General features: G+C 42.4%; 1 protein-coding gene across 2 annotated transcripts in view; it reads right to left on the bottom strand.

Moving 5' to 3' along the window:
* Positions 1-1271: 1271 nt before the first annotated feature.
* LOC125718938 (uncharacterized) overlaps positions 1272-14675 on the bottom strand; it is a 39711-nt gene continuing 26307 nt past the window's right edge. The window contains exon 2 of one of the 2 annotated variants that reach the window (XM_048993255.1): positions 1272-7949. In XM_048993255.1, coding sequence (XP_048849212.1) covers positions 2389-7374 — 4986 coding nt within the window. In that variant the 5' untranslated portion in view covers positions 7375-7949 and the 3' untranslated portion in view covers positions 1272-2388. Of the gene's footprint in view, positions 7953-14675 lie in introns of both variants that reach the window. The other variant, XM_048993254.1, reaches the window with a different exon arrangement.

Genomic DNA, 14675 nt, shown 5'->3' on the forward strand with positions numbered 1-14675 from the left:
AATCACAGTGCAACAAATGCCTCAAATTTGCTAAACAAAAGCTCCCATTACCTATAACACTTTATAGTCATTTTGTCCTCAAACCACTTGCAGTTCTGGGAAAAGCACAATATGTTTGAGAAAGAAACCAAATGATAAGAAATCCCTGGCAAAGAAGGGTATTATGAACAGGAACATATCTACGTCAGTTAAGGGACACATTAATATGCCAGGCCCCATCTGAAATTATATAGTTTAGTGAATGTTTCCTTACCTGACAGCAGTTCCATGTCAGAGAAAACATTCAGAAAAAAAGCAGTTTACTCATACCACAATGAACTATAAAAATTATTTTGTCAGAAGGTACACCCTACTGCCAACGGAGATGACTTTTCTGGAGCCAGAACTACTAACTCTACCTCAGGGGTGTCGAACTCCAGTCCTGGAGGGCCAGAGCCCTGTGTAGCTTAGTTCTTTCCTTGTACCACAAATGACTTAGACCACGAGCTGTGTGGCAATTAGCACAAGGAGGTGCACGGAGTTGAATTAGGTGTGTCAAATGAGGGGAAACCCCAAAATGTGCAGGGCTTTGGCCCTCCAGGACTGGAGTGTGACATTCCTGCTCTACCTCATTTGTATTTTGCATGAGTGTAGCAACACCATGACATACATGGTGCTCATATAGTTTTTGCTTTGATGTAGTTCATAATTATGAAAGTATTAATATAGGCAAGTTACACACAATTGGAAAATGACTGGAGGCACTACCAAATTTCTATCAAAGAAAAATGCATATTACAAGTACAGCGCATGTGACAATTCGCCAAACTTTGGAATGCTACTCCCACCTAGTGGAAACCTAATGCACTTGCATTTGAAATCTGCTGACATTTCTTGGATTTCACTGAAACAAGAGAGCAAAACTGCTTTGAATATACAACTATTACCAGTAATTGCCTTTTATTGGAAAAAAAAACATGTATGAAGGAATGTTTTTGACAAAAGAAATTCAATTAAAAATATATAACTTTAGTCATATATAAAAGGTGACACTGGTAACAATAGAGAAAACCTGGAGACACACAGAGATACTGCATCTCTCCAGGCACTGGAGCTTATTGTAAATGAGTCTGGCGTGGTGCCCACTGTATGCTACAGCATGTGAGCAAGGAGGAAACCCCTGCAGAACACCTGGCACTGCACATTTCATTAGTTTTGATACAGCGAAGAAAAGCATCACTAAGCTTCCACTTACACTGCAGTTTCTTTTTCCATACAAATGTATCATTAAGCACTTTGAAGCTTCCCTTTATTCTTGAAATATCAAACATAGTTATTTAAAATCATTGAAATAGATTGAGGTTTTATTTTAAAAAACCTAGAATAGCAAGTATGAACATGGTTTTAGGTCATGTGTATACATCAGGGACTACATAGAGGACTGGGATGTGGAAAGAGTGAACAATCACATTGTTACATCTGATTAACAAAAATAAAAAATATCCACCCCTGCCACATCCCTCCCTTCTCTTTGTCAAGCCAACAATGAATCTAAATTATGCTTAGCCTAAAACACTTAAAACACTAATATACATTGTATACTACAAGCTGTATTTTCCCCACCTGTCTTCCCATGTCAATCTGAAACGACAGTCCAAAGATTAAAAAAAAAAATGTAATTACAGTTATCCTGTTTTGCTAGTTAAAATTGAATATGCATTTTTGGAAAGGACCATACACAAGTCAGCTGGGTTAAATACATCTTCTATTTCCTCTTTTTAAAATCACCCTTATTTTTATTGGCAGTGTTATGTAATTTGACTCTGATGCTTATAGTCACAAAGTGTCCTCCCAAAATACAGTAAGTAAAATCACAATCCAAGCGACAAAGCAGGTAACATTGTGAGTATGTTCAACTGATATTGATGAAGTTTTAACAAAAAGTTCAACAGTTCCAAACAAGTTTCATGTTGTACGCTTTAAAAAAAAAAAAAAAAAAAAAAAAAAAACAACTCGTATAAAAACTGCACATAGCACACAGCAGAGACAAGAGCATAAAATGAATGTTTGATAATGGCAGAAATCAACTAGAACAGACAATACTATTAGGATAAATTCACTGATATTGCTATACATCTATTATTCCCATACATTGTCAACCAAATAGGGACAACACTGTGGGCCTGAAGTTGCGAGAACAGTCATATATAAAACAAGTCTCTGGAAGTCCTTGTCTACAGGTTTCTTCGGTTGAAGTCTTTTTTGTATTATGAATCCATGTAAAGGTACAAATGATTCATGTTAAAATGTATCTTAACAATGTTCAGTAAGAATACATGGACCCGAATCATCAAAATTCTTAACATCCTTTTCTCAATCAAATCTGAACTTCTCAGTTATGAGTGTATTTTACGGTCTAGGGTCAGTTAGCACTATGCTTCTGTTATTTTGCCTTTCTTCTCTCTTTCTTCCTACTGATTTTAACAAAGATATTAGTTTCAAACCACCTCTCCCAATACCACGGCAAGCAATCTTATGCCTCCTTAGGAGATTTCCATTCCAAAAATGTGAGGGGCATCGTGAACAAGAGTAAGACCCTTGAACAAGATGGAATGTTCGATGAGCAAGTGCTGCAAATAAGCGTCGATGGCGCTTCCCACAGACAAAGCACACCAAACGTGCTTGGCGGGAACAGGATCTTGGAGGGTGTCTTACAGCGCAATGGACCAACAGTGCAGCCTGTCGGGGAAATGTGGTGCTTGGACAATAGGGGCATGGAAAGCGTTTCTGGGGTACTCCTAAAGATGACAGACATCCAAAGTTTAGTGTACCTCCATGCCACGAGTTCTGTATTCCCCTCAACTGAAGAAGCTGTGCCAGGTTCTTCCTAAGCAGCGGTTGATGGAATCTTCTCTTCTTTTGTTTAGCTCTGTTATGACTTTTCCTTTGGGCAGACATGCACACTGCATTATCCTTCTCTCCCTTTGCCTCTCTGGATAAACTTGAGTCGTTTCCTTTTTTTATCTTTTGCTTTCTTACATGAGACTCTGTTTGATGATTTTGGAAATTCATATTAGACGTTTTCATATCAACTGCATGACGCTGCTGCTGCAGCTGAGAGGAGGGCAGAAAATGGGACGAAGGAGTGAGAAGGCTGGCCGAAGCAGTTTGGTGAAGGGGCTCCCCTTTAATAGTTGTAGCCTGTTGGTGGTTATGGTTTATAGAGGAATGATTGGGGGGGATGTGAGAAAGTGAGGAAACATGAGTATTTAAAGGACTTGTTTCTGGAAGGTAGAACAGAGGAGAAAGGCAAGATGAAGACTGAGGAGGGGGTGGCTGTTGTGTTTGTGAGACAGCAGAATGGGTCTGAGGACCACCATGAGCTCCACTAGGAGGCACAAGCTGAAGCAGGGTATTTGTGGCCACTTCACTCTCAGGTATCAAATTATTACTTGCATGTACTCCAGATTCATCTCTAGCTCCAGGTGTGTTAGCCTGCCTAGTTCGAGGCAAACCATGTTGGGACAGTCTGTGCCTTGTTAAGCTGTTAGCATATGCAAAAGCCTTTCCACACACTTCACAGCAAAAAAGCTTCTCCCCACTTCCATGAACAGCTTGATGATGAGCCGTTAAGTGAAAGTGATGTCGGAAAGCCTTCCAGCAAACCGCACAAGTGTAGAGTCTGGATGGTGGCTGGCTGCTGGACCCTTGAGTCTTATCCTGAGAATAAAAGTAGGAATTTCCTTGATCACTTGCTTGGCTCATGCTAGCCCCTGGGGTTGGAGCAGAACTGTTGTTACTGTTGCATGTTCCTGCTGCTGTGGCCTCATCTCCAAAATGACCTTTCTCATGGAGTTTTCCATGTCTCTTCAGGCTCTGTGCATAACCAAAATCTTTTCCACATAAGCCACATTTATAGTTTTTCTCGCCAGAATGAACTGTGCGGTGTTTGCTGAGGTGGAACGCCTCCCGGAAGTTTTTGCCACAAATAGGGCAGCGGTGAGGCTTCTCCCCTGTATGAATACGGTCATGCCGACGGAGGGTTTCACGACGGCTGAAGCCACGTCCACAGACACTACACAGATATGGTCGTTCAGTCCCATCTTTCCCAGCACCACCTCCACTTTGGGTGTTTCGTTTTCGTTTGGTGCCCTCACCGTCGGTTCTGGGCTCTTTCTTTGGCCGTGGCTTACGAGGCCTCTTGGGTTTGATGTTTGGGGCCTGCTGGGGGGGGTGTTGTTCACTGGGCTGTGTTAAACTCATCATAGCATTTCCCATGCATCCATCATTTTGATTTGATCTGAACGTCTTATCCACCCCAGATGTAGATGTGGGGCCACCTGGGGAGACACCAAGAGAACCAAAGCCTAGACCCCCTAACAAACCCCCAATAATATCTCTACGTTCCTCTCGACTTCCCGCATTATTATGCTCCCCTGGAATACACGAGGCTACGGCAGCTGCAGCAATAGCTGACATTGCACTGCTGACAGAACTGGTAACATCATCTTCTGAATCATCCAACAAAGAGGACAGAGGAAGATGTGGTTGCTGTTGGTGCTGCTGCTGTTGAGTTTGGCTCTGAGGGTGCGGGTGCAGAGTAGGGGCTAGTGGGGCTTTCCTGAGTGCTGGCTCAGTCATCCCATTCCCACAGGAAGACTCCCCAGCATAACAAGGAGATGGGTTCGTATGTGAACGATGTTGCTTGTAATCTGCCCGATAGTCATCACCCCGATAAGATACTTGGTAACGACTCCTTGAAAATTCAGCATCATACTTTCCTTCAGTTTTACTCCTGTCTGCATCCCCATCTCTTCCTTGTTGAAATAAGTTCCCACAAGATAATGCAGCCTTTTCCTCTTCCTCCTCATCCTCATCAACCCCCATTATACACGCTCTCTCTTCTTCCTGAGTCTTGTCATATACTATCGTCTCACCTGTAAGTTGTCCCCCTTGGTATGCCCCTGCAGCTATCATTCCAGTTTTACTGCTTTTGAGCCCAAACGAGTCCTCTCCCCCAACAGTCAGAGAACTATTGTCACCACTATTACTCGCCCTGGATCTTGAGCCCCGTCCAGGCTTGCCACATGTACCTGAAGCTGCATGATTCAGCAAAGATGTGCTTTCACGAAAACATCGGCCACAGGCTGGGCACCGAAAAGGTTTATCTTCATGAATCTTCTCATGACGTGTGAGTGACTCACGGCGGTTGAAAGAACGCTGACAAATTGGGCAGGAAAAAGGCCGAACTCCAGAATGGATAACACCATGCTGAAGGAGATGACCCCTTTTCTTAAACCTCTTTCCACATTCAGTGCAACAGTGAGTCTTCTCTGGGCTAGGACAAGATGATGAGGATGTGGGGACTGAGCTTGACTGTTGCTGGAGAGCCTGCTGTTGTGGTTGCTGATGATGTGGATTGGATTGAGAAGTTAGATCCTGGGTTGAATGGGGGAGATTGGTCTCAGACTGATGGTGCTGATTGTGATTCGAATTGGGGTTTGTAATATGGTTGCCACCTCCAGAAGGCAACCCATGGCTGCGTAAATGCCTTCGCAGACTTGACAGATGAGTGAAGGTCTTCCCACATTCTCCACAATGATAGAGGGGTTCGGGTTCAGGCTGTGTCACAGTTGGTGCTATAGATCCTAAAGTGTCAGGTTTAGAAATTTGAGAATTATTTGTCACCAGGACAGAGGCAGATGTTGAGGAAGGGGCTGAAGATGAAGAAGAGGAAACGACTGAGGAGGTAGAAGACGGTGGTGTTGAGGTGAGAAGTGAGGAATGGTCATCATTAAGATTTGATATACTGACCCCTCCTCCCCCTCCAACAAGTCCTGAGCCTGCATTATGACCATGTCCCTCAGAGCTGGTGTTGGGGTCCCCACTGTTATGACAGTTATTACTGCTACTATTATTTCCGTCAGATTTCCTTTGAGGCAAGTACCCAGCCATAGCTTTTTTTCTTCTGCCTCCTCCACCCCCCCCTGCATTTCCACTGTCTTTCCCTTCTTCTTTTGAAAGTGATAAATGGAGAGGTAAAGGAAGGGGCAAGCCAGTTTCTTGCTGCATCAAAGAAGCCAGCTGATTAGAAGATAGGACTGGAATTCCCTGGAAATCAAACCCACCCAGTGTGGAGGGCTGAGCTCCTGGATGTAAAGGATGATGGGAATGAGGGTGAGAATGAGGGTGGGGTAAGGTGTGTGATGGAAGTTGTTGCTGTTGTTGCTGTTGAGGTGAGGGGTGACCATGGGCATGAGAGGGGTGAAGAGCAGGGGGTGGAGCGAGGCCTGAATTTGTGTCGGCACTGCCCTGTCCTAAACCCAAACTAAGATGGTTGTGGGTTCCTTGCTGAACCAAAAACTGCTCCAAACTAGCATTGGGTGGCACTCCAGAGAGAAAGTATTGATTTGCAGCTAGCATGCAACTAAACTGCTGGTGAAGACTTCGAGCATCAGACTGGGCACTAACCAGCTGTTGTCCAAGTGAAGCTACAGCACTGCTGCTAGGGGGGTTATTAGATGTGGAAGTAGAGCTTGAAGGTGAGGGAGACGATGAAGAGGGGCCCGGGGAAGCTTGTGGAACAGACAGTGCTGGATGTAAAGGGGGTGGTGGTGGTGGAGGAGCAGAAGTCACCACTCCTCCTATTACACCTGTTGCTCCTCCAACACTCCCTCCAGCAAAGTGTTCAAAACGACCCATTCCTGGATGCAACTGCTCCTGGGCTAGAGCAGCTTCTGTTGGGTGAAAAGAACGCAAGAACTGTGGATATCCCGCCACCGATCCCCCACTTCCACTACCACTATTTACACCCATTTTACTAGATTTCCGTGAGCTTTGCGAAGAGGCAGACTGAGCTTGTTGTTGAACAGGTGGAGGTGGGGCACTCATTTTGGCAAAAATAGAAGAGGAATCAGCAAAAGCATTGCTTCTAGATCCTTGCAATGATCCCAGGCCAATTCCAGAAAGGATGCTTCCTGAGGTTTCACCCTGCTGCTGTTGTTGCTGCTGCTGCTGCTGCTGCTGGAGCTGCTGCTGGTGTTGATGTAGCTGAACTTGTTGCTGATGTTGCAGCTGCCTTTCCAAGCCAAGGCCTTTAAACTGGTGGGCCTGATGTCCACTAAGCATCTCCAAAATGTCCACTGGATACTTTCCAAACTGGAACATTTCCCACTCACTGGCACTTGGTGGTGGTGCTGGAACAACTCCTGCTCCAGAGGATGCAACAATGATACCACCAGCACTCACTGAGGAACTGTGGCCTGAAGCAATGGTGCTTCGGGAACTGCCTGCTCCAGAACCACCTCCTGCTCTGCTGCTGCCACCTCCTGTTCCTGAAGCACTGTTGCTCTCTCTTCCTCTGGATGGTGATCTGCTATTCCCCCCACTTTCCATTAAGGAGAAGTGGGCACAGAACTCATTAAAGGTCTTAAGATTTTTTTTGTTCTTTGTAGCGTTCCAGTGTGTTTACAGTATAGATTTCATTGCTGTTTTTTTTCAAATGCCTGAAAGTGTCAGATTTCTACAATGACATTAGTGACAAGACTTCAGTCAAATAATTAGCTTTTCGCCTGTTTTTTGATAGAGAAAACTGGTAACTTTTCCATACTACTGGACTGCAATCCTTTGAACATTCGTTTGTATTGAACTTCTTGCTGATAATTCATATAATTATTTCCATAAATCCTTCCTTTAAATAATTTTGCCACCTTTTGGCTGTTTACATAGCTATAGCCTTGAATTTTTTAATAGTTTTTGCTATTAAGACATCTGTATTTCCTTGTCCTTTTCAATCTGATTTTAAGTGCAACAGTCTTTGGTACAGGTGTGTTAAACAGCCTCTTTTCTCACTGCCCAGTTTTCTTTTTTTGTATCAGGATATTACAGTGATACCACCTTTGTGATTTTTCGTCAGGTTCCAGTGTTTTTGGTGAGGTCTGGAAAGTCCCCTTTCCGTTTTATCACAGCTCCTGCTGAGAGGAGAAAAAAGGATGAAAGTCAGCTTTATTTTGTTTGAAACAGCAGGAACAGCCACTTAAAACACCATTTAAACAGAATTGGTGCTGCTGGAAACGACAGCATCGTATTCCCTGGACAGCCCCATCACTTGCCCCTCCCAGCTAATCTGTACTTGTCCCATACTCAGCAACTTGCACAATTTCTATACATACTGAAGGAATCACTTGGAAATGTGAAAGTTACATGCATTTTTACCTGAATGCCACCAGTTCCTACTGTGATACGTAGGTGTGAAAGTATTCTAATTTATTGCACATTCCACTTACACGACAATTTGCAAAATATTTCTGCACCAGTTAGATGGTTACATGTAATCATTTGTGTATGTTTTCATGTTTGAAAATATTATTTACATTTATGCTTAAATATTTATTCTATTTATTTCTCTTTTGTAGTATTACCAAAGTTTTCTGTGACATAAGTCAGAACTATAACATACACTAATGGCATTTGGAGATCTGAAGAAGCCACTCGATATGTATATACATATATATACACATATACATACACTGCTCAAAAAATTTAAAGGAACACCTTGAAAACACATCAGATATCAAGGGGAAAAAAACATGCTGGACATCTATACTGATATAGACTGGGTAATGTGTTAGGAACGAAAGGATGCCACATCGTTTGATGGAAATGAAATTATCAACCTACAGAGGACTGAATTCAAAGACACCCCAAAAATCAAAGTGAAAAATGACGCGGCAGGCTAGTCCATTTTGCCGAAATTTCATTACAGTAACACAGAATCATACTCAGTAGTTTGTATGGCCCCCACGTGGTTGTATGCATGCCTGACAATGTTGGGGCATGGTCCTAATGACACCACGAATGCTGTCCTGGGGGATCTCCTCTCAGATCTGGACCAGGGTATCACTGAGCTTCTGGACAGTCTGAGGTGCAACCTGGTGCCATCAGCTGGACGAAACAATATCCCAGAGGTATTCTATTGGATATAGGTCCGCTGTGCATAGGGCTGGGTATCGAGTTCGATACTTTTTAAGCACCGACCGAATCATCTCGATACTATCGAGTATCAAAAAAATCATTTTCGTTCGGTACCAAATTTCGATACCTAAGGGTATAATCTTGTCAACGTCAGTGAGCTAGAAAACGTGCGGCATCCTTGGGCTATGTTCACACTTGGCGTCTTTTTTCAAACTGCTGCTTTACATTATAACCCTATGGAGTAATCCGTTTTTTCAAAAAAGTCCTGACCGCTTTTTTAAACGCCACCGCCGGCGTCTTTTTCTGCAGCTCAGAGCGTCTTTTCAAGTTGAAAAAAGTTCAACTTTTCTGAAAAGAACGCCCTACGTCAAGCATCTTTTTGACAGCTGACCAATGACAAGCGAGTAGCGAGACCTGTCATTTCGATAACAAGAAAAAATGGAGACTGCGAGGCTGCCTTGAAAATCAATAGTTTACGGCGGTTACGCCCACTCGCCCAGAGCTTGTCAAATGTGAGGCTGTAATGTATACTACACTTTAAAGCATAGCATAAATTTAACGCAAATGATGTTTAAGCGATCAAAAGTATGGCTACATTATGCTAAGATTGACGGCAACAGCGTGCGATGCAATATTTGTAAAAAGGTTATCGCGTCCAAGACTGGCAACACGTCAAATATGATAAAACACCTGACAGTACACGGAATTAATTTACGAGCAGAAAGTTGCTCCGTGTTTGACTGCAAGAAGATCACGCCGGTGCAGTCATCATCATCCTTTCAGTATTTTCCTGACTCAGGGCCTCCAACAACATGCCCGCCACAAGCGTCGTCCTCCGTGACTGATGAGGATAACGGCGCGATGGCTGGGGCTCCGACAAGTAAACAGACATACAAAATCAGCTAACTTTTAGCTTGTGCACCGTTAAAGTTAAGTTTAAGTTTGTGCGGGGTCAATTTATTAATCCTTTTTCGGACCTAACGTACGCTGTGTAACATTATGTACTGTTTCGATGACTTTAAATGCCTAGCTAAGTTGATACTAAAATGCTTTATGGTTAAAAGTAAATGATGAAGTTTACCTCACATTAAACTTATCTTATTTAAATGTCCTTATCCTTGGCTGCATTAACAGTTTAGCTTTCATGTTTTCTTCACATTAATGTTATAGTCTCTGCTCGTGCTGACCCTGGAATTAGGAGACCATCAAGTGATAATCCATTTACACTGGCAGAAAAAGTAAAAATGAACAAAGAAAGGAAAGATGAATGCCATAGGGCCGTTACAAATTTTATTGTTAAAGGTTTACTGCCTTTTTCTACTGTGGAGGCTTCATGGTGGCGGTAAGTACAGTAAGCTGTAAATTATGTTGTAATATTACCATTAAGGCTGTTGGCCAGGTTTGTAGGTAGTCTTAACCTAGATAATTTTTTAAACTTTTTATAGTAAGCAACAATTATAAAATAAGGGTAATTTTACTTTTTTTGTGTTTGATGATGTCAACTATAGGGAGATGATAAGCACCTTAAACCCCAGATATCAGTCCCCCAGCCGAGACATGCTCTCAAATACCCTCATACCTGCATGGTATGCAGTTGAAAAAGAAAATGTCAAGAAAGAGTTGCAAGATGTGAGGGATGTGGCTGTGACTGCTGATGGCTGGACCAGCATTGCACAGGACCACTACCTGACAGTGTCAGTTCACTATGTGAGAGAGGGTTCCATGAAAGAGAAGGTCCTACATACAAGGGCGGTATACACATCCCAGACAGGGGACATTGTAGTAGAAGAGATAGGAGATATTCTTGATGAATTCAATATAAAGGACAGAGTAGTTGCTGTGACAGTGGACAATGCAGCAAACATGGATGTAGCAGTAAAAAAGATGAGTATTAAAAAAATTTGCTGCTTTGCTCACACTCTCAATATTGCTGCTCAGAAGCTTTACACAGTTACCTCAGTCTCACAGTGGGCAGGAAGGATCAGAGCAATGGTGGTGTGGCTGAAAAGATCCAGCCTGGCTAAACCTATCCTTAAAGAGAAGCAGCGTCTTCTTGGTAGGTAGAAATCAGAATAGATGAACCTTAGTGCAAAACTCTTTGGCCAAATAGTTATTAAAAATCCTTTGCTAAATCATGCAGTAAAACATTTCTGCAAATAAACAGCCACTTTGATAACCACACACACACACACACACACACACACACACACACAAACATGAATTTCTCTTTCTCACTTTAGGTCTTCCAGAACATGCGGTCATCCTTGATGTGAAAACAAGGTGGGATAGCTTATTCCTCATGGTGGAGCGATTCCTGGAGCAATTCCCTGCCATCCAGGCCACCTCCATGGACCATCGTCTTAAGAAATTAATGGACAAGGACAGGCAAAAACAGTTCTTATTCTAAATGCCATTTTCAGTGTGAACGATTTTGCTCATGAATCTATAGTCCAGCTAATGAATGTGATTATATTTTACAGACTGCAGAGTGTTTCTGGTGAGGATTTTAGAAAAGCAGAAGAGTTTGTCAAAGTTACAAAGATACTTTACACTTCAACCCTCTGTGTCTCTGCTGAAAGGAGCCCAACTTTGGGTCAGATTCTGCCTATCTTAAATAAACTCCAGCACCACTTCACAGTGAATAAAGAGGACTCCTCCTTCACAAAGAACATCAAGGACACTATCTGGAATGACCTCTCAAAAAGATACCAGGTGTGCAGTGTAATCCTGTTGAATTTGCACTTGTTTTCATTAGAATTATTCAGTGATTGACTCATAGTGTTTTTGTCTTGAAGGATGGCAATATCAGACAGTTTTTGGAGGAGGGCACAGCCTTAGATCCCAGATTCAAGTCAAAAGTGACAAATGAAGTGTGGACCAGACTGGAGGACCTCAGAACAGGTGTTAATTCATATTGGTAATCTTCTACTCCTCTTGAATTGTAGATCAATATGTGTAACCTATTTTTGTTATTGAATATAGACTCCGACTGAGCAGATAGAACAGGCACTTGAAGAGAGAGCAGGTAACCAAGATGACAGCTCTGATGAAGACAGTGCATCTGCAACAACAGCACTGGTAAGAAAATATAAAGAAATCCTATTTTTTCCTATTAGCTTGTTTGCATTTATCTTTATAGAGTTTTATATTTTTCTTTATTTCTTTACTTATTTCTAAATAGAAGAGGCCAAAGCTTTCTGCCCTTGAGGAGCTGTTTGCTGTGGAGGACATGGCTGTTGAAGCAAGAATGCAGACCACTTTCAGCAGCACTACAGAGAGGATTCAGGCAGAGATAAATAAGTACAGACTGCTTCCGTCTACACTGTCCTCAGTAAGTCCAGTAACCTGGTGGTGGGACATGAAGGATACTCTGCCAATGCTTTCAGAATTGGCATCAAGGTATCTTTGCGTGCAAGCATCATCCACACCCTCAGAGCGTACATTTTCCACTGCTGGGGACATTATCAGCCAGGAGTGGGCTTGACTGTCTCCTGAAAAAGCAGACATGCTAATTTTTCTGAAGAAGAACTGTTGAGTGATTTCAGGTGATCTTAAAAGGTTAGTTCACCAAAAAATGAAAATTCTGTCACTAATTACTCACCCTAATGTTGTTCCAAACCCATAAGACCTTTGTTTGTTTATCTTCAGAACACAAATGTCGATAATTTGGATTTAATCCAAGAGCTTTCTGATCCTCCCATAGATTTACTGGATATGCAGTTTTCAATGCCCAGAAAGGAACCAAAAACATAGTCAAAATAAGTCCATGTGATATAAGTGGTTCAATCATAAATATATGAAGCTGCGAGAATACTTCTGTGTGCAAAGTGAACAAAAATAACTGTACTCAACAATTTATCTATGGGAGGATCAGAAAGCTCTTGGATTAAATCCAAAATATCTTCATTTGTAGATAATTAATGACAGAATTTTATTTTTTGGGTGAACTAAACCTTTAAGCAGCAGTGAGCCTCACAAATACTTAAAATTGATTGACTTAAAATGGCTTGAACTTTATTAAAACGGTTTGCACTGATATATTGTGCTAATCACACTTTGTTCATTTTGTGCTTTCGTTCCTTTGTTTATTGGTCTTAGAGATAAGCCTGCTGTGAAAAGTGTCACAAACATCCTGAAAAAATAAAACCAAAGTTTCTCTGAGATTGTGTTATGTAATCTTGTTAAAACATATTTCTTAAAATAAAAGTATCGAAAAAAGTATCGTTCAGAACCGGTATCGAATTCAGGGTATCGGTATTGAAAATTTTGGAACGATACCCAGCCCTAGCTGTGCGTGGGGGGCAGTCAATGCTATCAATTCCGTCATCCTCCAGGAACTGCCTACATGCTCTTGCCACATGAGGCCGGACATTGTCGTGCACCAGGAGAAACCCAGGACCCACTGCACTAGCATAGGGTCTGACAATGGGTTCAAGGATTTCATCCTGATACATAATGGCAGTCAAGGTGCCGTTGTCTAGCCTGTAGAGGTCTGAGCGTCCCTCCATGGATATGCCTTACAAGACCATTACTGACCCACCACCAAACTATCATACTATCATGTCATGCTAAACAATGCTGCAGGCAGTATAACATTCTCCATGGCTTCTCCAGACCCTTTCACGTCTGTCACATGTGCTCAGCGTGAACCTGCTCTCATCTATGAAAAGCACAGGGTGCGAGTGGCCGACCTGCAAATTCTGGTATTCTATGGCTGAGCACATGTGTCCAGCTCTCCTTGAGTATCTGCCTATCTCCTGGAATCCTATGAAATATATATATATATATATATATATATATGTGTGTGTGTGTGTGTGTGTGTGTGTGTGTGTGTGTGTGTGTGTGTGTGAACATCTGACCTATCAGACGGAGCCCTGGGTACATGGGCCATGCACTCACACCATTTGGATGAAGCCCCAGCCTAGCGTTATGGACCCTCACATTAATTACCATCAGTTTAGTTGTGAGTACGAGGACAGGTTAGTTATGGCTGAGAAAGGAGAAAAGAGCTGGGGAAATGTGGTTTACGAAGACATCGTGACGAAGAAGAATGGCAATTATGCTATTTCAGGAGGGACGACGTCTTACAACAATACGTATTGTGTAAAACATGCCTAACAGTCGTGGCAACTTCCAGAGGAAACACAACCAACCTCCATCATCCCCAGCAATACAACCATAAAGAACTACACGAACAATTCAAAAGTCACCAAACCACAACCATCGAGGAGTAGCAAAACTAAAACCTTGCCATCTCTGCAGCAACAGAGTATTTCTCAGAGTTTTACCCGTTTGACGCCTTATGAAAAAAACATCCAAACGCCACATAGAAATAACCGAGGCCATAACTCGTTATTTGACCAAGGACATGATGCCCATGAACACAGTAAACAAAGATGGCTTCATAAATCTAATAAACAAATTAGATGAAGATACCGGATTCCATCTCGTAATTATCTTTCCCAAGTCGGCATTACGAAAATATTTCACGCATGTAAAAAGATCATAGAATCGGAACTGGGTCAAGCTGAATATTACGCCTGTACCACAGATCTTTGGTCCAGTCAAACAACAGAGCCCTACACCAGCCTCACTGTACACTTCTTGGATACAGATTTTGACCTGAAAACACGATGTCTACAGACAGCGTACTTCCCTGGAGAACACACCAGAGAAAACATAGCATGTGCACTCCATGAGGCTTTGGCCAGCTGGTATTTGCG

Source organism: Brienomyrus brachyistius, chromosome 23, assembly GCF_023856365.1.
Source record: "Brienomyrus brachyistius isolate T26 chromosome 23, BBRACH_0.4, whole genome shotgun sequence".
NCBI lineage: Eukaryota > Metazoa > Chordata > Actinopteri > Osteoglossiformes > Mormyridae > Brienomyrus > Brienomyrus brachyistius.